Below are 24080 nucleotides of genomic sequence, written 5' to 3'. Positions count from 1 at the left end.
TATGAAAAGTGAGAAATGGGAAGAGCCTATCTCCTTGAGCTCTTGTGACTATGAAAGTGTTGTGTTCAATGAGGAAGACATGAGGTTGAGTAAGCCAAATACTCTCAACCTTTGTGAGTATGAGGGTGTGTCCTTTGAAGTGAATGTTGGGATGTTGGAGAAAAAGTTAAATGAAGCCCCCATTTATGATTCGTATGAAGATAGCAACAATGATGATGAGCCTAACGAATGGACCCACAATATCACCTTGCTTGAGGAGCCTATCCTTGAGACATTTGAGATACCCTATCATGAAGAAGAACGCCCTTCCTTTATTCTTCGTGAAGACCACTTGACACCTATCATGGAGCCAATGGTCATTGAAGAGGATATGGTAGATCATCTTCAAAAGGCCAAAGTTTCATACAAGAGCTACTTGGTGAAAAAGCTCATGGAGAAGATCATGGAGAAGATTGCTCGAGAAGCCACTTTTAAAGATTTGGCGCTCACAATGACAACTTCTAAAGAACTCGATCATCAATGCCATGAAAATTCTCCTTCCACCTTGGAAGGATTGAAAAATCAAAATGCTATCATCACCACAAAGATTGAAGAAGAAGTTGGTAAGTGGAAGTCTACGGATGAAAATGAACCACACTTCATGCCTAGTGTTGACAAGAATCATGGGCTCGTTTATTTGAAGAATTGGGAAAGCTCTAACGCTAAGGACAACGCAAGGGAAAGAACATTCTACAAACTTCCTTGGCCAAACTTCATATTCAAATTGAGCAACCCATACTTGTGCTTATTTGGAGCTTGTTCACAAGCTTTTGATCTCTTATTAAGAGCCCTAAGCTCTATGGATAAGAACTTCTACGATTTAAACTAGTTTGGTGGAGTCCTATCTCAAACCACCATTTGTAAGATATTTCTTGGAACCTTTCACTTTGTATAATATTGTACATTATTGCATTTGCATTTAATTTCTTGCATGAGAGTGGTGAGAGAGAGTCATCTTACATTTTTAATGAGCGAATTTCAGAAAAAGATAAGGAGGAATAGCAAACCGGTGAAGGGGTATGTTATTGCAACGAAAAGAAAAGAAAAAGAAGAAAAGGGAGCTGAAGACGCCCGGATTTAGAGGAGGACGCCCATCCAGGACCCACGTCAGAAAAATGGTTAGCGCTGTAGCAGAAGACGGGCGGATTCTTCACAAAACGCCCGTCCTGGAAGAAGCCGTCGGTATTCTTTGCGGGATGCCCGTCCCGTATGTCACCCAAAAACAAGATTTTGCTCTGCACCAGAAAACGGGCGGATTTAATTCAAGACGCCCGTCCCGACCAAGACGCCCGTCCTAAGTCCCAAGACGCACGTCTTCTTCCTGCTCTCAACCGGGAAAAATCCCTGCATCAGAATCCGCCCGGATTCAGGCCAAGACGCCCGTCTTCTATTCTCTCGAGACGCCCGTCCCGAAAAGAATCCGCTCGGATTGTCCTGTTTTTTCGGATTGATCGGATATGACCCACCCTTATCCGCTCGGATTCCCTCTTTCTTCTATATAATCACCCCCTTTCTCCCTCATTTCTTCACCTTATCAAACCCTAAAACACTCATCTCCATCCTCAAAATCACACCTCCTCTCAAAAACACCCTTATCACCCACATCAAAATGGCACCATTGATGAACCTTAAGGGAAAGGCCAAGAAATTGGTTGAATCCACCGGAAAGAAGCGCAAGGGATCCACCTCTTCAATGCCACGGGAGGTAGTGCTACCAAGGAGCTCCCAACCCCTATTGAGGGGAGGAATTGAACAACTTGACTACTTCCAAGAGGTGCTATTTGAATCCGATGACCACCGCATGAATTTTGTCAAATTACTAGGTAAGAACTACGAACCCACACAATTCGTAGATACTAGGGTGTTGGAAATCCTTAAGATAAGGTACCCTACCGAGATGTTCTTTAATGGTCTTGGCATTGGGAAACTTTTCCATGCCTATGAGGAGACGTACCTTAGTCTCACCCTTGAATTCTTGAGTAGCCTTCGCATTGTAACGAATACCCACACCGATGTGGGTATGGAGTTTAGGTTGTGCAACCTAGACCATCATCTTTCACTTGAGGAGTTCGCCTACGTTTTCGGTCTTGTAGTGCCCACCAATTACACCGAAAAACCCGATAATTTCGGTGTGGACCTTCTTTGGAAGGCTATCTCCGGGAGGGATTTTATCCATCCAAAGCATTGCCATACCTTCGCCATCCAACATCCGGTGATTCGATTCACCGAGCGCTTTGTGGCCGGTACCATCAATGGGAGGTACGAACAAGATAGGTGTACTCTCATCGATTTAGCCTTTCTTGAATCCTATTTGAATGTTCGAGCGGTGAGGCGTTATAACTTCAATACGCCACTTGAGATACTTACTAGGTTCAATGATTTTGCTCAAGGAACCACTCAACTCAAGACCTTTGTGATGGGAGGTCTAATTACTATTTTGGCCCACCACCTTTGTCCCGGGTTCAATGCCCGAGGGACCTATACTCCTCTTGAGGGGAGGACTTTGATTGATGAGCACACCATCTTCAACCATCACCGATGGTGTAACTACACTCGAGACGGGAGTGTAGAATGGCACACCAAAGGATGCACTTCAATGATCCTTGAAGGTTGGAAGATACCGGGCATTGACCCAAGATTGAGCCCATACTCGCCTCCACCAAGCTACCTCCTTGATATCCAAATTCTTGATAATCCCCCTCAAAGGGAAGAGCCGCACCGCCAAATACCTCGTGGAGCACCGGGAAGGCCTATTCGCCCACCCTCCTATGTACCCATCCCACCATACCCTACCCCATATACCGAGTTTAGGCCAGAAATACCCAATACCCCGGGTATTAATGATTTGATGAAACTCATGAATAGAGTGGACCTCGGGGTACATGAAGGGAGGGTCGAAAACTACTTGGCCCTTTACCCCCAATACTATAACATGGCTCAACAAGGGTATATTGACCCCAATGGTCCTAAGCCCTCTTGGGCACAACCGGAGCTCTTGGTCCCTAATCAAGGGAACCAAGCTTGGGGTCGCGACGGTGGAGGGCATTCTAGCCAAGGTGGAAGGTACTCGGGGCAAGGGGGAGAATTTGACCAAGGAGGCTATTGGGGTCAAGCAAGCGGGTATGACCAAGCCGGGAGCTCTCATCGTTATGGCTATGATCAAGATGAGGATGACGAGTGAAAGAAGCCTACCTTACCACTTCCATTTGTATAATACCCATCTTTGTCTCTCTCTCTTTTGTACATACATTACATTTAGTGTAGTTTTCGCATGCATTTGTATCATATTTCATTTGCATTGGCTAGTTCATATAGTATAGTTTGCATTGTAATATATCTCACATAATCAACGTAGATAGTTGCATATAGACTAGAATTCATGCATAGTCACTAATGACCAATCCTATTCTTTTCTACACTAGAGATAGTGTTTAAATCGGTTTGGGGAGGTTTGATCATAGGTGACCATAGTTTACTAGAAAACATGCATCATATAATATAGTTTAGATTGCATTCATTTGTTATATATGTCATATAGAATTGCATTTAGCTAGAGCATGCATGCATTCATATCATATCATTGCATTTGTACTTCATTTCAAAAAAATCAAAAAAGCAAAAACATGTATATCCTTTTTATTCCTACTCCTACATGTACATTGAGGACAATGTCCAAAATAAAGTGGGGGATGGGAATTTATATTCCAAAAAACATAAAAATTGAAAAATTTCGAAAAATCCCAAAAATATGTTCTTTAATTTCATAAAAACAAAACCCATAAAAATTTGAAAAATTGAAAAACTCAAAAACATGTTCATTTCCTTTGTAGTGTAGTCTTATATATATATATATATATATATATATATATATATATATATATATATTGTTGTATATATTGTGTTTGTTCTATCCTTTTTCACATTGATCGACTATGCCACATCCGAGACATGAGGATCATGAAGACCGCATGGTATGATCTTTCCAATCTCCTTTTTCCTCTTTATGTTAATGACTATGTGGCTTTATTTTGATTGATGCGGTATAACAATGTGAACTTAGGACTTGCATTTAGTTTATATGTCATATTAGTTGGTAGAATCACTTGCATTAAGATGTATATATTAGTTGCATCATGGCATATAGTTGCATTTAGGTAAATTTTTGAAAAGTGCCTAATTGAGAACTTTGATAAGAGCAACTAAGCCATTACAAATACTTTTTCAATTTAAGACTTCGCCTACTAGAATGGTTGTAAAACACCCTAGATAGTGTCATACTAGTGTCTTTTGACCCATGACCCAAAGCCTAGTCAAGGGTTTGCATGTGAGTCACCTATTCTAACCCCGTGATGCGATGTGGACTTTGTTAACTTGTCTAGGTGACCTTGATTGACCTTGTGGTAAGGCAACCCAAAAATACTTTCTATTAATAATTTTGAAGTGCTCATTTCGAAACTTTTGTCATGTGGAAGTAATTTATTGCTAAGGAAACCTCAAATGTTATGAAATGTTGAAATGTTGAGAAATTTAGTTGTCTTGATTGAGGCGTACCACTTTGATGTGCTTTGGAGAGGGATCCATTGAATTGGGCCCCACATGGTTGTGAATTCGACCGCCCAGAGACAGAGTGACTATCACACCGAAAAGCTATTGTCTAGAGGTTAACCGGTTGCCTAATAAGGGATTGGCGAAAGCAAAGGACACTAGCCCGGAAGGGACAAACCCCATCTTAAATTTTTGAAATGTGAAAGTTGAATGAGGTCAAATTTTGAATACTAGTCATATCCACCCTTGTTTATAAAGATTTGAGCATTTCATTCCCAAAAAGCCTTTTGTCAAACCACTTTGTCGAGCTTGGGACGATCCATGACCTTTACTTTTGTAGAGAATTCAAGACTTGTCATGTCATATGCTACTAGCATCATAGGGATCATCATTCCACCACCATCCGATCGCTCTTGACGAAAGCATTTGGAAATTGAGGACGAAAGTAGTCTAGTTTAACGCCATTTGGAGGTGATTTAGTGCCATCCTCTTAGCCTTAGTAATTTGTTGAACTAGTATTTGTGAAGGGTTATATGCTCTTAAATTTGTTCTGTTTTGGTTGCCTCCGCCACTTGATGAGGAAGTGGCTATTCCTTTTGTAGATGCATCCATTATTCGTTTTTGTGTGCTTAATGTTTGGATGTGTCGCCATTTTGGCAAGACCCACCTTGCCTTGCAAGAAGGAATCCTACCTCATGGTTGTCTTGTTGTGAGTTGAAGGGGCGGAGTGAGACCCGCCAATTGTCTCATATCGGCTATATTAGTAGGCTAGTTTAAATAAAGGTCTAGTTTTAGTCACCTCTTTACTCGGGACGAGTAAAGGTTTGGTTTGGGGATATTTGATGTGAAAATTATTTGCGCACATTTAGTATCCTAATTGAGCCTATTTTGCATACTTTATAACATTCTATGGACATTTTATCCGTCAAAACCTTCATATTTGCTTTTCTATCGCATTTCATATGTTTTGTAGGAAAGAAGATAATAAGGCGGAAATTCCCGTCTTTCGTGCGTATTCGGAAGCTATTTGACGATATTTGATGGACTAGTATGAAGAGGAAGTGAGAACTAAAGGCCAATCCCACAAGAATAAAGTGAAAATGAAGGAAAGGGAAGAATAGAAGAGAAAACGAGATAGCCCTCCAACCCGTGCGGATTCTCTAGAATCCGGCCGTAGTCCCAAACCATAAGAAGGCGTGCGTCTTCTCCCAAATCCGCCCGTCTTCCCCTTCTACAATCCGCCCGTCCCGACAACAATCCGCCCGGATTCCTTCACAGCACAATTTCATCTTCTTCAAGCTTCAAAGAAAGAAGCCCTTCCTTCGAAAAATACCGGCTTCTCCCTGCTCAATCTAAAAAGTGTAATTACTAGTTTAGCCCTTAGTTAACCCTAATGCATCCACCTAATTTCCACTATAAATACCCCATTTGTAATAATCAAGGGGGGGATCTTTATCAAGTTTTTAAAGTAGAAAATCCTTCTTTAGATTAGATTAGGAGTAGATTAGAATAGATTACTCTTTAATCTTTCCACAAATCTCACATTAATCTCTCCTTAATTATTGTTCAAGTTTGTTACTTTTGGGTAATTGAAGATTATTGGGTTATTATTGAAGGATTGACAACCTTTCATCAATCAATCAAGTTTCTTCTATTATTCTTTGCTTTATTATTTGGATCATCTCAAGCTTGGTATAATTTCTTTACTCTTTAATCTTTATTGTTCATTTCTTCATTCTATTATCATGTTTATACTTGTTGTGATGATTGACACCATTAATGACATGTTTTCCATGATAATGAGTGAGTAGTTTCTTTAGCTAGGATTAATGGGTAATTAGGGAAAACAAACATGGGATTGATTCATGCTTAATCTAATATGTTTTCACATGATTAAATTGCTTGCTTGTTGTGATGTCAACTTTATGCACATGTTATGTTTGATGAAATGCTAAACCTATGAATCCTTGCATTTACAACCATCTCTTATCTACTCAACTAGACTTGTAAGATATAAACCAACTCGAGTCTTGTTAGACCATGCATAGAAGTTGAATAGGAGGAAAGTAAGTCGACTTGTAGGTGTTGTACAATCTAATCGATTCGGCTCCGGGACCCAACTCTTCCTAAGAACCGTAAGACATAAACCAACTCGGTTCCTCCACAATATTAATTGCTTGCAACCTTGTAAACATGTTTGTATGATCAACACCATGAATCCCCTATGACCCCATGATATCCTAGCACTTTTAATCATTTGTTTACATCTTTCCTTTTATTGCTTGTTTTACTTTATCGCTTCCATTAATCTAGGACACAACTACAAACCCAAACAAATTGTGACACTAGCATAAATTGAGATAGATAGACTTATAACCCAAAGCACACCGTCCCATGGATCGACCTCGACTTACCGCTAACTAGTTGTATGTTGAGTATTATAAATGTGTTTGATTAGATGTGTGACGACCAACTCTTGTCTATCAGGGGATTATTGCAAGAGACTTTCCAGGATACAAAAGGCTGTTGCAGATAAACAATTTTCCGTTTGTGATTGTGGATGTGGCTCGACAAAAGAATGGGTATCTCACATGTTTAAATTATACTCTACTCGTTTTAATATTTCTGATGGGATACACACCATTTTAAACCGTTTAACAAATTTTATTATTTTAAAAGGTATTCTTGCGGAGTCTATTTGCTAAAGTGGCTTGAAAACTTGAGTTGTCAATCATTATGGTCCGATAAGACTTATTACGAGGTAATGATGTCTAAACCAAGTTATATTAGTCAAACATTATTCGGCATATTTTATTGCAACACTTTGAATATTGTTGTCAAACAAATATGCAGAATTTGGATGAATATGGTGAGAGTTTGATTGTAGATCTTATCAGATGGGAGGAAAACAAGAGAACGGTAATATCAAGATCTTTCGAATGCTTTATCTAATTTTGTTTCTATTATTTCCCCATCTTTTAACTGCAAAACTTTCAATATTGATGTCAAGTGACTTAAACATAACAAATTTTCCCTACCTTTTTTTTTGTAGGATTATAACTAGGTGTTATTTTTAAACACTTGAGTTGTGTGCTTAGCAAACGGAGTGGCAGAGAACCTTCTCATTGTCGTTGGTTGATTCCTTGATTTAGGCAGGCATTAGTTTGTAGGTGGAATAAATTTGTAGGTTACATATGTGTAGGTACTCTAAGTAACTTTTGTGTGTATGAAACACCCTTCTACGTGCATGAGAAGGCGTTATATGTGTATGAAATACCTTTCTACGTGCATGCAATTTGTCAACTTTTGGGTCCTTTTATATGCTAAATTGTAACATGGGGGCACAATTATGTCACTTGATTATGGCCTTTTTTAATGACTCTTGTAATGAAAATTAACCCATTTGTCAGGGGGTTGTCTTTTTTAAATCCCTAAGTAACATGCCTAACCCGACTTGATAAACGTAGTAATGTGGGCCAAAATTATATAACTTGAATATTTACATCCATGAGAAGGCGTTATATGTGTATGGAACAGCCTTCTACATGCATGAAATTTGTCAAAACACAATTTACTTGCGTTATTTAGAGATCACCTAGGCAGTGCTCGGTCATGGTCTGGGCATTGCTCAAAATGCCCTTGTGCCGGCCCCCCATGCTGTGAAGTGATAAATTTATGGAAAAAGGCACGGCCCAGGCCCAAGCCCATGCGTGTCGTGCCCGTGTCGTGGTTGAGCGTGCCTGACCAATTCTTCAACTTTAAGCCAATTCCTATGTATTTTGAGCATGCCGTGCTGGGCCGTGCCTAAATTATGGCCTAAAGTGCAGATAGGATGGGCCCGACTTCTTCAATAATCACTCACATTTAAGTTTTGGGCTATTAAGCCCAAATTGTTTAAGCCAATTCCTATGTATTCTCATGACTTGAGACTTGAAATGAGAATTAAAGCCCAAAGTAACATGACTAAATTAAGCCCAATTTATTTGCTAAATTATGGCCTTTTTTAATGACTTGTAATGAGAATTAACCCATGTTATGGGGAATTAGCCCATTTGGGTTATCTGTGCATAAAATGACCTTCCATGTGCATGGAATAACCTTGTATGTGCATGATATTAAATGACTTGTCGTACACGATGATGATTCAACTAATCACATTTTATTGTTGGCCTATTCTTTTTTCAGCTTTTTAAATACCAAATTTGGAGAAATAATGATCACACTTTTCAGATTCTTAATATCCAGAATCACAATTTCATCTTCTCAAATATACAATTTAAAAATCCGGAAGACTCCCATTACATTTATTACAAAACAACTGTAAATGAAGAAAAATAATCCAAAAAACAAGTGTTGTCTTCTCAAATGATGCTCAAAAATTTCGCTGCACAAGTCATATTCCTCGCCAAAGACTTCAATCTTACACATAAGAAAGCAAATGTCAGCAAAGATAAAAATTAGAGGGAAACAAAAAGGGTAAAAATAGAAAACTTATACTAATAAGAGACATCACTTACTCGACTAATTGTCAGTGATCCTTTGGTCGATCACAATTCCCGCTGTCGTGGTTCGCCATCTGCGCACAAGCCTTGCATCTTCTTAGTGGTTTCTTACTGACTTCCCCGGCTCTTTCTCTTTGTGAAATCATTCTTTTCCCCGAGCCTTTGTTTTTGCATTGTCTTGGAGGCAAAATTTTAATTTCGCTAGGCACACTTGTTCCCAAGAGCATTCCAATTTCAGCATTTTTGTCCCTTTTCTTTCCAATACTACTATTACCACCATCATCAACGACACTACTTGTTGTTTCTGCAAGTACCCTTCCCTTGAACCCGCGTAAAATGGTTAGTAACTCATCACAATTAACAGGACTCTGTTCAACTAGTGACACACAAGTGAACATTTCTGACCACAATGCAGTGAGTTTGTTCTTCTGTGCGTCGACTGATCTGCAATAAGCAAGCAACTGCCCATCAGAATTGAAGATTGGCTGGCAGGTTGCTAGTTTGCTTCACCTATTAAGTAGATATTCTCTTGGAATTTTCTCAAAACCATAATCTTGGACACAGAAAATATGTCGACAGAGTATTCCATGTCTTTCAAATTTCTTGCAATTTCATACTAGTTTAACTTCATCTGTCTTATAACCCACCTTAAAGTCTTTCTTTATCTCATGATCCTTGACGTCTACGTAGAGAATTGCATGATTCTTATCTTTTTCTTTGTCCCCAATGGCACATGTAAAGCATGCTGCTTTTATTTCCTCTTTGAACTCATCGAAAATTCTCGGAGTGTAGGTTTCTGCTGCATGCTTTTCTAGGTCTAGAGGAGTAGCCAAGTCAGGAAACGAGTACTTTGATTGTACAATCAGTTTTGATTGAGCCCATCGTTGTGTATCCATTGCACTCTTAAAGCGCATCCAAAATTCAACAAGGGTCAAATTTGGATTAGTGAAATTGCTAAAAAAATCATTTTCTGACTCGGACCTCGAGGTTATTCTCATCAACCCTCCTAAGAACAAGTCACGAAAGTAAGCTGGAATCCAAAATTGTCTAATTCCACAATGGTTGTCCATCTTTCCTCAAATTCAGCAGGCCCACATCTTCGCCCCAAACACATGAGTTGATCTCTTTCAAAAACTCAGTTTCTTTACATATCACAGGCCCTACCTTCTCTGGAAACTTCTTCAATATGTGCCACATGCAATATCTATGTTGCACCTTATCTTTAAAGACTTTCTTAAGTCCTCCTTCTATCCCCAAATCTTCGTCAGTTATTATACACACAGGATAACGACCCCCCATAGCTTTTAGGAATCTCGTAAATAACCAAGCAAATGACTCTTTACTCTCATTAATAAGAAGTCCAGCCCCAAAGGTCACACATCTCTTATGATGATCCACCCCTGTGAAAGGGGCGAATATCATTCTATATTTATTTTTCCGAAAGGTAGTGTCAAAGGATGTCATGTGCCCAAAGAGCAAATAATTTTTTATACTAATAGGGTCAGCCCAGAAAACATGTGACAATCTACCTTTCTCATCTACCTCAAAGTCAAAGTAAAAGGATGGACACATTTTTTTTTATTTCCATAAAATTCTCAATAAGCATTTGAGCATCCCCTTCTGACAAGAACTTTTTGATATCCCTTGAAAAGTTTTTAAAGTCTTCCAATGAAGCACCCATATCCTGATAACCTCTGACATACTCCTTAAACATCCTATAGGTCATAACCGGACCTTTGTTAACCTTTGAGTTGTCAACTATCATTTTTTTATGAACTATATTCAATTCTCTCGTTTGCGTCAGATGTACCATTGTTAATGGTGTAGCTGGCATATGATTATGCCCTTCAGCAAAACCATAAATTTGGTATTTACCTTTAACAATTCGTTTAAATTTAATCCTAGCAAGGCAACCTACCCTAGTTCTTTGCCTACGGTGTTTTTTTGCCTTTGGCTTCACATTCTCCAGCCTTATTACACAAACAAGATTTATGTGTAGTGACACCCTGTTTATTCTTTTGTGAGCCTTTTCTGGTCACAAACCCACATTCTTTTCCATGTGCTTCATAAAAGGCAATACCAAGTTCAAGTGTATCAAAGACCATACCAATAACAGGCTTGAGATGCGTAGGACAACAAAAAATCCGATTCATGTTGCTTGAACCGGACGCCTCCTCTTCCTCTACATCCTCTATTACCTCTGCCTCCTCTATTACCTCTATCTCGTCTACTACGTCATCTACAAATGTGATAAAATTAAAGTAGAGTTAGGATTTAGGTTTACTGGATAACTCAAGTATACAACAACACAGTTATAGAACAGTATCTGATCATTCAACAGTTCAACAGAATTGTACCTTGTACGATTTCTGAATTCAGATTTTCAGGAACATCAATGTTAAGGGCAGATATTTCTGATATGGATTGAGATGCATTAACTTCAACCATCTGTCCTTCATTTTTAATGTCATTTGTAATGACATTAGAAGAACCATGCGATCCCATTGAACTAAGAATGTCATTCCTGCAATAACAACCATTTAAAATTAAATAACTAACAATAAAATCATATCGGAAAATTATTACATAGATATAACCCAAATTTTGATGCACATAACAATAATTTGATGCACGTAGCTAATAGTTTGACGATTGAAAAACCTGTCTAATTCATAAAACTGAGTCAACAATATCACGATTTCAACCAATTTAAGCAATTCCTCAAATTACCGAACCCTAATTTCTAAAAATAGCTAAAGACGATGATACAAACAACAAATTCAACTAATTTAATCGATTAATTGAAAAATTACAAACAGATCAAAATATAAACCCTAATTTGATGCACATAGCAACAAGTTGATGCACGTAGCTAATAGTTTGACGATTGTAAAACCTGTCTAATTCATAAGACTGAGTCAACAATATCACGTTTTCAACCAATTTAAACAATTTCTCAATTTTCCGAACCCTAATTTCTCAAAATATAAACCCTAATTTCACAAAAAATAATCAGCAATTTCGAAATATTACCTTAAATAAAAAGGTTCCATTGATTAAGGACGGTCGAATAGGTAGATCGTTGAAGAGATTGATGGATCAGTAGTTCAGGATCAATCGTATCGATCGTAGAAGAAAGAAAGATCTAGCGTTGTGGAAGATGGTGATACTCGAGGAGAGAGAAAGAAATATGAGAGGGAAAAGAAAATTGTTAAATGACGGAGTTTATAAGGTTTAGGGGTAGGACCGAGATTGATTTTGGCGCGCTGTACAATCCTCTGTACTATTATTATATTCGATTAAGGTAGTTCTCACGGTTCTCATTATATGAGTGGTTCTCACAAGATCTCGACCCTATATATATATATATATATATATATATATATATATATATATATATATATATATATATATATATATATGATCTCAAATGAGTCCACCTCTTTTTGTTGAGTACATAAGTCCTCTTTAGCGCCATTAGATGAGGGAGATAGAGGGCTGAGATTAGAAGGGGAAAAGGGTGATTAACTAGCTAATTTAATACTTTATCACTCTACCTTCACTAATCCACCTAATTAAATACTAATTCACTATATATGTTTTATTTTTCCACTCATCTCCCATCTCACACAAATCATTCACTTTCTCTCTCAAAAAACCAATTAAATCAAAAACCAAATAAATTAAAAACCCACCACCACCATCCTACCCGACAACCACCCACCACAACCCGACACAACCCGCACCACCACAACACCTCCCTCTTCTTTCTGCCACCCTTTACACCATCACCCACCACTAGGTCGGATCTTCACACCCAACACCTCTCTCACCCACTGTAACACTACGGATTTTCCTTGGTGACTACTCGACCGAGTAGAACCTACTCGGCCGAGTAGTGCTGAGGTTGTGTATTGTTTTGGTTCTGCCGAGGAACACTCGGCCGAGTAAAGTGAACACTCGACCGAGTATGGGACACTCGGCCGAGTATACACTTACTCGACCGAGTGTCCGGTTTGGCGAAGTGTTATTTCGACGGTTTGATTAGGGAGCGTTTAAGATTTATTTTATATCCGCGTCAGTTTTCAAAATATCATTTCTACTTCATCATTCTTACGTAACCCTAATCTCTCCCTAATTACTCCTTAATCACCCCTTTGCTTTGTTGATTGCGAAACCTTCGGAGTCCTTACGTACATTTCCTCATCCTACTGTTGGTAAGTGTTATTCTATGTTGTTTGTATTCGTTGGGGTTCTTTGTGTGTTTACGGAATTGGGGAAATATGGGGATTGTGCAATGTGTAATTGTGTGATATGATTATGTTATAGGAGAAGACTTCGTAGAGGAGCCTTTCTGAGTGTTCAAGTCCTTTCCCCTTTGTTGATTGCTAAGGTAGGGTTTCCCTACTCGGTTCTTGTCAATTGATTTGAGATTGTGCTTGTTGTAATTGTTGTTATTTGCTGATCATCGGAGTATGGGGATTGTTGTGACGATGTTGGTATGAGCGGATTGAGATGGTTGTGATGTCATGTGATTGTGATTGTGGTGGAGTCACTTGCGGGAGTGGCTTCACACCCTAGTTCGCCCTCCGTGGAACCCGCCACGGGAGGGGATGTGCACATTAAGGGACGGGGATTGTTAGTCGCTCGTTGATGATTTGGACTAGGTGGGGATGGCTGCGGTCACCCATCGCGGCGGCGAGGATTACCTGTTGCGATGGGTAATGCGCGGGGCTACACACTTCGGTGTGTAGTCGGTTCTTGTGTGAGATCGATGATCGCTGGTTGTATTGTTGTTGTCTTGTATTGATTGAGTAGTCGACCCCGTGTTGTTGTTTTGTAAAACTGCGGTGATCCATTCGGGGATGGTGGTGATTGTGACAGTAATGCGAGATGTTTAGCTATGGGGACGGTCATGGGGAGTCACCACGTCAAGTCTAGCTTCCGTTGTTATGAGTTTAGATGTCTTGGATTTCATTTGTATTGAGACCTTGTACGTTTATTTTGAGTTGGTCCGAGATAGTGTAATCTTTAACTTTTATACTTTAATAAATGTTGTTTGGAAATTGTAACTTTGATATACTAACCTCGGGAAACCGAGATGGTAATAACCTTTCATGCTAGGGTAGTCCTTGGTAAGGTACCTTGGGATGAGGGGGTGTTACAAAGTGGTATCAGAGCCGACGATTCGGGCACCTAAAACTAATGAACCCAATGAACTTAGGAGTCTAAATAAAATGAACCCGGGGAGAGTTGTTTGGAGCTACCGCAAAGACTTGGGAGACGTCCGGAGTCGCACTAAGGCCCTTACGATCTCAAGCCGGGTCACATGGGGGAAAGCGTTGTATGTTTGAGTTATGTGTGTTTGATATCGTAGTTTGAATCTTGTGCATGGTTGGATTAAATGAGGAAAGAAGTGGAATATGGTAGTAGTTGAAAGATGTATCGACGATTTGTTGATGTTGAAACTTTGAGCATGGAATATGTTGGCATGTTAAGTGTTGGAACATGGTAAAAGATGAAAAGTGAATTGTGAAATTGTATCTGGTTGATATTGAGCATGAAGAATGTGATCATGTTACTTGTTTAATACAATGTTGAGCATAAAGTATGGTAGTGGTACATGTGCATATGAATATGATGATTTTAATGCTTGATTGTTGGTAGAAGCATGTGATTAAGGTCATGCGTCTGTATATGTAAATGTGGTGTTTAATTTTAATGTGAATATGATAAATGTTCAACTATGTACTGGTTTTTAGAAGCATTGGGTCGTTATTGCTTGTTTTATGCATGTTAAAGTTGTTTTGAAAAGAAATTTTTGATTTGTATACAAACCGATTTTGGAAGGGTTGTCTTAAAACTGTCATAAGTCGAGTTCTAAAAAAGATATTGTTGTGATTCCAAGTTGAGGTGATAGCTTGTCCTCTTACGATTCTAACGATAGGTCACACGCCCAGATTGACCAAGTAACGAGTGAGATATGATTGTTTTACGAAAACTGGACGGTCTTGAGAATCGCCTATACTCGACCGAGTAGTCCCTACTCGGCCGAGTGTCTTTTATACTCGACCGAGTATTCCATATTCGGCCGAGTAATCTTTCGTGATAATACTTGTTTAGCGTCGGAGTCGTGAACTCGGCCGAGTAGTCTTATACTCGACCGAGTAAGGTCTACTCGGCCGAGTATTCCCAATACTCGACCGAGTAATCCTTCTCGCAGACAATTGAGTTGCTTCGGAGTCGAAAACTCGACCGAGTAATATAGTTACTCGACCGAGTACCTTGTACTTGACCTAGTATGTTATGTACTCGACCGAGTACCTCGTTGAGCGGCCACTTTGAGTCGGTGGCTATGTTCTTACTTTTGTTTTGAGTCGGTGGCTATGTTTTTACTTTTGTTTTGAGCCGGTGGCTATGTTTTTCATTGTTTTGAGTCATAGGGTATATACACATGTATGTTTTGAGTCTTAACGCATTCTTTTATATGAGAGACGGTCTTGATACGTAAGTTTAGGAAGGTATGACGGGGAGAGTCGGGTTATGAGAGATAAGTGTTGGATAAGGAAGACATGTGTTAATGTGGTTGTGAGAGATAGTGAAAAAAAAAAAAAAAAAAAAAAAAAAAAAAAATGAGCTAATCGAGGTAAAGAGCATGTTTTGTGAGATATGATGAGTGAAATAGTCGTGTATTGAGTAGTATAAAAGTAAGTGTATATGGGCCGGGGGTGATGTAAGTGCAAAGAAGCATGAGAATGAAAGATTGAGATGAGAGATACGAATAGTGACATTTCGGGATGTGTAAGGACTTATAGAGGGAGACAGTTAGCATTGTGTTGCTTAAGGATATATGTAATGAAAGGTTGCTTTAGAGGGATGGAGAAGAGGGTTATATAGTGAACTTAGATAGAGTTATGTCGCGACGTGGATTTGTAGATGGTGACCAAGTTTGGGAATTTGGAATTTTCACGATGTGAGCCTAGTGAGTAATTCTTTGGGCAGCTAACGTTATGAGATGAATTTTGGTTTCCTAGTGATGTAAAAAGGGAGATGCAATTGTTTGAACTTTAAACGTTGATTTTATGGATAGATTAGTGACAATTGGGAGTTATAGTATAATGAGAGAAGACCCATGGTAAGAAAGAGTGAGATGATATCGACATAAAATAATGGGGATTGAGTTTGGAGCAATGTGAAGGTAACTTAGGAGCACTTAAGAGTTAGACAGAAATAATGAAGAGTTGAATCATTAAGGGAGTTTGTCGAGGGTAAAAGAAAAGAATAAGGGGAGTAAAACTAGGAACATGTTCACAGAGGATATGTGATATAAGAGTAAGGAATCGTAGAGATGTATGATACTATCATGAGGATTTGAGTTACAGTTATATAGAAGTTCCAGGACAACATGATAATCATGAGTTTCGAGGAATTAAAGAAAGCAAAAGTTGGGTAAAGAATTTGCACGATATGAGATTTTGGTGGTGAGTCGGGTGACGATACGATTACGGATGAAATTGGAAATAGTGTTGAGGTGATTTTTGTTGATACATTTGATGTTTGTCGTTTGGGATGAGAACCAAAGGGAGGAAAAGGATTGTTATATTAAGAAGTGATAGTAAGAGAGTAGTCACATGAAAAATGTTGGTGTCATAGTATTGTCACTAGTGGTTGAGGATGATGTTATTTTGGGGAAGTTAGTTGTTCTAATGAGGTTGATTTTGTGAAGGTGATTAATGTTTGGTTGTGAGGATTTAAGGTATGGATATATGAGGTATTCGTTAGTAGTTGGTATGAGATGATATGGCTACGTTCGCGGGTGGTGATAATTGTGTGTAAAAGAAGATATGTTATGAAGGGCACGAGTTAAGTCCAGGATAAGAGGTATTCATTGTCAAGTGGTAACTTACGTAATCAGGATTGGCTATTTGGATGTGATTATGGGTCTTAGGAGTATGTAAATGTTTGTGTGAGGTTGTGACCTCACGAGATGCGGTATGGTGTGATAGTCATAAAGTTGTTATATGAATGTTTGTAATATATGTTGGATACGGTAACTTAATGGAATGATGAAAAAAAAAAAAAAAAAAAAAAAAAAAAAAAAAAAATGATAGTTTGGGTGGTCTGACAAGACTGGTTATACTTGCATGTGTATTCATGATATAGGTTTAATCCATGAAAAGTATGGATGGTATGCATGAGATTCTTGTCTATTTATTCCGTATTATGTATGGTGTTGTGATCTGGTAAAGCAGTTTTGAGTAAGTTTGTTGTCCAAGATGTTATATTGAGTCAGTGTTTATGGGATTGTGTATGGCACGGTACTTTTTGTTGTGATGCGGGTATTTTCGCAGCGTGGTGTGCATTTGTTGGTGGCAATGTTGCGATGTTGTCACCGGTTGTGGTGGAGTAGGTGAGATGACTATAATACGAGTTTTCGTAAGTGCATACCGGTTAAACATAGATTGTTGTTTTGTTTTTCTTTGTTCCTTGTGAGTTTTGGTTGAACATAAAGACTGTTGTTTTGTTTTGTTGATGTTTCTTACGAGTTTGGTTTGGGAATGAGGGTAGAGTATGATGTGAAAGAGAGTTGTATATGTTTTCGTTGTTGTCATGGTATAGTGATATTCTGTTGATGGGACACGATTGTGAGAAGTTATTCTGTAATTTTTATCTTGTTTTAAGATGAGGCATCGGTAGTCATAGTCATGGCAAGTGATTCGTGGAATATGTGTTGTAATGATCTGAAAGCGACAAGTGGTTCATAATCTTTTGTTGAGATAGTGAGTGCAGGATATTGGGAATTAGTGTCATGTTCGATTTATGTATGAGTTTTGCGGTAATGAAAGAAAAGAACTTGAGGATCTAGTGTGAGTGTACGTAACGAGGTGTGGAGTGTGAATTATGCTTTTGGTGATATGAGTTTTATATAGTTTATATAAAGATATATGTCATGTTGCGGTAATGTGGAAGAGTTGAAGTTTTGGGTTAAGTTAAGGATTTTGAGGTATAGGTTAGGGGTGTGTGAGTGAATTGAAGGATGAGAGTTGTTTAAGTAAGAGAGCCTAAGATATATGCATGGCGATTGTTCAGATTATAAGTGGTTATCTTTGACATGTGGTGGTGATGAAGATAATGAGAGGTATAACGAAGGATCTAGTATTAGTGAGTTACGAGGACGTAACATTTATCTTAAGAGGAGTAGGATGCGATAAAGAGATTTTGATGGTTGTGCATATGGTAGTATAATTGGAAGTAGAGTGTTGGTGTAGTATAAAGGACGGATATTTGTGTTGATTTTATTAAAGGTCATGACCGTGCTTGTTGTAGTTCGATGTTTAGCAATGAGAGAATATTTCAATGGTGTTGAGTTGAATGATAATGATTATGAGTCTAATAGTTTTGTGGTTGGAAGATGATGTTTATGTGTTTGAGTAAACTTCGAGGACGAAGTTCGTTTTAAGGATGATAGAATGTAACATTCCGTTTTGATGATTGATCTTCTTTTGTGGATTGAGTGCTATTGAGTGTTATGGAAGTAATGTTATGGAGTCAGGATTGAGAGCCTATGCTATAGTTGAGACGATATCGTGAGCTATGTTGTGGAAGGAAGAGTAGTTTGTGGAGTTGGTGTTAAGTGTCCATGTTTTATAGGTTGGGTTGGAACTTTGCGGTCGTGTTTCGTTTTGTTTGTTGTTTTGCTTTGACTCGGGATAATGATTTTTGTGGTGACTTGTATAGTTCCTTGGTGTTGTTATATGTGGTTGGTGTAGCCTTGTGGCGTAGTGTTGTGCTTTATTTTATAGTAGAGTGTGAACTTCGGGACGAAGTTCTTTTTAAGGGGGGAAGATTGTAACACTACGGATTTTCCTTGGTGACTACTCGACCGAGTAGAACCTACTCGGCCGAGTAGTCTTTGAGGTTGTGTATTGTTTTGGTTCTGCGAGGAACACTCGGCCGAGTAAAGTGAACACTCGACCGAGTATGGGACACTCGGCCGAGTATACACTTACTCGACCGAGTGTCAGGTTTGGCGAAGTGTTATTTCGACGGTTTGATTAGGGAGCGTTTAAGATTTATTTTATATCCGCGTCAGTTTTCAAAATATCATTTCTACTTCATCATTCTTACGTAACCCTAATCTCTCCCTAATTACTCCTTAATCACCCCTTTGCTTTGTTGATTGCGAAACCTTTGAGTCCTTACGTACATTTCCTCATCCTACTTTTGTTGGTAAGTGTTATTCTATGTTGTTTGTATTCGTTGGGGTTCTTGTGTGTTTTACGGAATTGGGGAAATATGGGGATTGTGCAATGTGTAATTGTGTGATATGATTATGTTATAGGAGAAGACTTCGTAGAGGAGCCTTTCTGAGTGTTCAAGTCCTTTCCCACTGTTGATTGCTAAGGTAGGGTTTCCCTACTCAGTTTACTGTCAATTGATTTGAGATTGTGCTTGTTGTAATTGTTGTTATTTTTGATCATCGGAGTATGGGGATTGTTGTGACGATGTTGGTATGAGCGGATTGAGATGGCTGTGATGTCATGTGATTGTGATTGTGGTGGAGTCACTTGCGGGAGTGGCTTCACACCCTAGTTCGCCCTCCGTGGAACCCGCCACGGGAGGGGATGTGCACATTAAGGGACAGGGATTGTTAGTCGCTCGTTGATGAGCTGGACTAGGTGGGGATGGGTGCGGTCACCCGGCGGCGAGGATTACATGTTGCGATGGGTAATCTGGCGGGGCTACACACTTCGGTGTGTAGTCGGTTATTGTGTGAGATCGATGATCAGCTGGTTGTATTGTTGTTGTCTTGTATTGATTGAGTAGTCGACCCGTGTTGTTGTTTTGTAAAACTGCGGTGATCCATTCGGGGATGGTGAGCAGATTGTGACAGGTAATGCAGATGTTTAGCTATGGGACTGGGTCATGGGAGTCACCACGTCAAGTCTAACTTCCGTTGTTATGAGTTTAGATGTCTTGGATTTCATTTGTATTGAGACCTTGTACGTTTATTTTGAGTTGGTCTGAGATAATGTAATCTTTAACATATATACTTTGATAAATGTTGTTTGGAAATTGTAACTTTGATATACTAACCTCGGGAAACCGAGATGGTAACAGCCTTTCATGCTAGGGTAGTCCTTGGTAAGGTACCTTGGGATGAGGGGGTGTTACACCCACGACCTCAACCTGACAGCCTCCTCTCCTCCTCTGCCTCACGCCAGATATGCCAACCCGACATCACCACGACCTCAACCCGACAACCACCGACCACAAACCGACACAACCCGCACCACCACGCCTCATGCCAGTCTCCTTGCACCTTCTACTCGGTTTTTAAAAAAAAACTCATATCTGTAACACGGTGGTTGTGGGCTGTTAATGACGGCCGTGCTTTGTGGTGGTGGTGTTAGAGGTGACGGCGGTGGTTTGGGTGATTTGGTGGGTCGCATATCTGGTGGTAGTGGTGGTTTCGGCGGGGCTATGGTGTTAGTGGGTGGTGTTGATGTCGTTGTTCTTGTGTTTATTAGATTACTTTTTTTTTATTTCCTCTTATATTTTAGATCTAATAATCTATAATCTAAACACGTTTTATCTATTTTATTATTCTTTTTTTTTGAAAAAAAAAATTGAGGATTGGTGATACGTAGTATTGCTGTGTTGTGGTAGTGATGGCCTCCCTTTCCCTTTTTTCTTTTGCCTTTTAGATTTACCACTAAAATCAATATTTCACTTTTTTTTAGATTCGTTTATTCAAATTTAGTTTTGTTTTTTTTATTATTATTTATAATCTTAAAGTTATACTCCCTTTGTTATTTTGGTGGTTTCAGATCTGGTTTTAAAGTTACACTTGTATTTTTTTAAAGTTACACTCGTATTTATTCAAAGTTACACTCGTACTCCATTAAAGTTACACTCGTGCTCCATCAAAGTTACACTCGACAAAAATGAGATCTACCATTTTTTTTGTGTTTTCGGATCTTGTTATATACTCCCTCCTATTTCATATGATGTTCCCCTTTCCCATTCTATCCAATTTCATTGTTGTTCCCTCTTTCCTTTTTTTGATAATTTTATGTGGTCCAAAATCAATTTAATGTGGGGTCATGTGTATTGTGTTGTCCAAATTGATTTCCTTAATTCTTGTGTCAAAGAGAAAGGAGAACGTCATATGGAATAAGAGAAGGAGTATTTATTTTCGGATTTATACTCGTATTCTATATATTTTGTTTAGATTTACACTCGTATTTCCTTATAATTACACTCGTAATTCCTCAAAGTTACACTTGTATTCCCTCAAATTTACACTCATATGTCCTTAAAGTTACACTTTTTTTTATATATTTTTTAAAATCTCTTTTTGTTTTATACTTTTTTTAATCTTGGCTTGTTTAAATTCGTCTTGTTATATATTTTTTTTAGATTTAAACTTGTATTTTCTCAGAGTTACACTTGTATTTCCTCAGAGTTACACTCGCATTCTATTTTTTTTTTTGTTTCAGATATAGTTTTTTTGCTTTATTTTTCAGGTTTTTTTCTAATAGGTCTACCTTTTTTTATGAGGGTGGGTTGGTGGTGGAGGAGGCTTATGTTTGTCGGTGGTCGGACTACAGTTACACTCATAAAGGACCAAAGTTACACTCTTAAAGGACCAAAGTTACACTCGTAAACCATTAAATTTACAGTAACACCCCGGTGCAAACCGGGTCGGGAGCGGTTATTTATGATAGCTCAACAGGCTTTGTACATGGCCCACAGATCAACACAAATCCTTTATAGCGCATTTTGTCCTCACTCATGTGCATCCCGGGAACCTTCCTAGGAGGTCACCCATCCCAGGACTACTCCCAGCCAAGCACGCTTAACTTTAGAGTTCTTTTGCATGGATTACCATAAAAGAAAGTGCACTTTATTGATATGAGTAGTACTTTCAAACCCTTTAAGTACTAGTCATTTAAGCCTATCAATAGACCTCATCAATTACCGTGGGGTGTTACAATCACCCCCACTTGAAGAACGCAACGTTCTCGTTGCGCATGGGAGCATAACCGCTAACCCAAAATCGTCCCCCGCTAGGTGTGTGATTACAATGGAGCGTATAACCACTGCCTCCGATCACCACAGGGTCGCAGGGTTGCTCTGATACCATTTGTAACACCCCGGCGCAAACCGGGTCGGGAGCGGTTACTTATGATAGCTCAACAGGCTTTGTACATGGCCCACATATCAACAGGGATCCTTTATAGCGATTTTGTCGTCACTCATGCACATCCCGGGAACCTTCCCAGGAGGTCACCCAAACCAGGACTACTCCCATCCAAGCACGCTTAACTTTGGAGTTCTTTTGCATGGATGACCAAAAAATAAAGTGCACTTTGTTGATATAAGTAGTACTTTTAAACCCTTTAAGCACTAGTCATTTAAGCCTATCAATGGACCTCATCAATTACCGTGGGGTGTTACAATACTGTAACACCGCACGGTAATTGAAGAGGTCCAGTGATAGGCTTAAATTACCAGTGCTTAAAGGGATTGGAAGTACTACTCATATCAACAAAGTGCACTTTCTTTTATCGACCCGTGTTGATCTTTGGGCCATGTACACAGCCTGGTGAGCTATCATAAGTAACCGCTCCCTACCCGGTTTGGGCCAGGGTGTTACATTTGGTATCAGAGCAACCCTGCGACCGTGTGGTGATCGGAGGCAGTTGTTATACGCTCCTGGGGGCAGTGGTTATACGCTCTATTGTGATCACACGCCTATCGGGGGAGGATTCTGGGTTAGCGGTTATGCTCCCAGGCGCAACGAGGACGTTGCGTTACTTAAGTGGGGGTGACTGTAACACCGCAGGGTAATTGAAGAGGTCTAGTGATAGACTTAAATGACTAGTGCTTAAAGGGATTGGAAGTACTACTCATATCAACAAAGTGTACTTTCTTTTATGGTCATCCATGTGAAAGAACTCCAAAGTTAAGCGTACTTGACTGAGAGTAGTCTTAAGATGGGTGACCTCCTGGGAAGGTTTTCGGGATGCGCATGAGTGAGGACAAAATACGCTATAAAGGACCCGTGTTGATATGTGGGCCATGTACACAGCCTGGTGAGCTATCATAAGTAACCGTTCCCTACCCGGTTTGGGCCAGGGTGTTACATTTACACTTGTAAACCTTTAAATTTACACTCGTAGACTTTCAAATTTACATTTAAAATACTACATTTACATTCATAAAGCATCACATTTACACTCGTAACATGTTAAGATTATATAAATTCAAATTTTTATATAGAAAATTGCCTAAAAAATAAAATTATACTCTTAAAATATTACATTTACACTCGTAAAACATCAAATTTACACTCGTGAAATGTTAAAATTATATAAATTCAAAATTTCCGTCATAAAAAAATAAAAAAAATCAAATTTACACTCCTAAAATATTACATTTACACTCTTAAAACATCAAAGTTACACTCGTAAAATGGTAAAAATATATACATTCAAATTTTCCGTCACAAAAATTCAAAATTACACTCTTAAAATATTATATTTACACCTTGTAAAACATCAAAGTTACACTTGTAAAACGTTAAAATTATATAAATTCAAATTTTCCGTCATAAAAAAATAAAAATTACACTAAAAAAACTTCAAAGTTACACTCGTAAAATGTTACATTTACACTCGTAAAATTTTTTCCATACAAAACCGCCTCAAAAAATCAAAGTTACACTTTTAAAACTCATACAACATAAGAGTTACACTCCTCAAATCTAAAACTTAAAAGTGATTAATTAGGGGCTAGAGAGAGAAAGAAAATTTAATTAGTGTATAGAAAATTGATTAGTGATAAATTATTTTTTTTCAATCTCTTCCACCCATTTTAATCCAACAATCCACATTTTTTTCTTTTTCTTTTTAATAGTCCTTAATCATTTTCCTCTCCATCCATCTCAACCATTCATTGAGTCCATCCAATGGCCTTTAGAGGGAC

General features: G+C 38.7%; 1 protein-coding gene across 1 annotated transcript; it reads right to left on the bottom strand.

The window, feature by feature from the left end:
* Nucleotides 1–9112: 9112 nt before the first annotated feature.
* On the bottom strand, nt 9113–9982 carry LOC141632595 (uncharacterized). The gene is made up of 2 exons (XM_074445129.1): nt 9734–9982; nt 9113–9547 (listed from the first exon to the last, which is right to left on the bottom strand). The coding sequence occupies exons 1-2, from the start codon at nt 9980–9982 to the stop codon at nt 9113–9115; spliced, it is 684 nt and encodes a 227-aa protein (XP_074301230.1).
* Between the last annotated feature and the right edge of the window lie 14098 nt (nt 9983–24080).

Source organism: Silene latifolia, chromosome Y (genome assembly GCF_048544455.1).
Source record: "Silene latifolia isolate original U9 population chromosome Y, ASM4854445v1, whole genome shotgun sequence".
Classification (NCBI taxonomy): Eukaryota; Viridiplantae; Streptophyta; class Magnoliopsida; order Caryophyllales; family Caryophyllaceae; genus Silene; species Silene latifolia.
This window is presented reverse-complemented; position numbering and strand designations above follow the sequence as displayed.

Excerpts from the sequence above, each read along its gene's own strand:
- LOC141632595 (XM_074445129.1), bottom strand. The coding sequence starts at position 9,982 with ATGGATACACAACGATGGGCTCAATCAAAACTGATTGTACAATCAAAG. Across the intron at positions 9,548-9,733 it reads AGATAAAGAAAGACTTTAAG|TTGCTTGCTTATTGCAGATC; the intron begins GTGGGTTATAAG and ends TCTGATGGGCAG.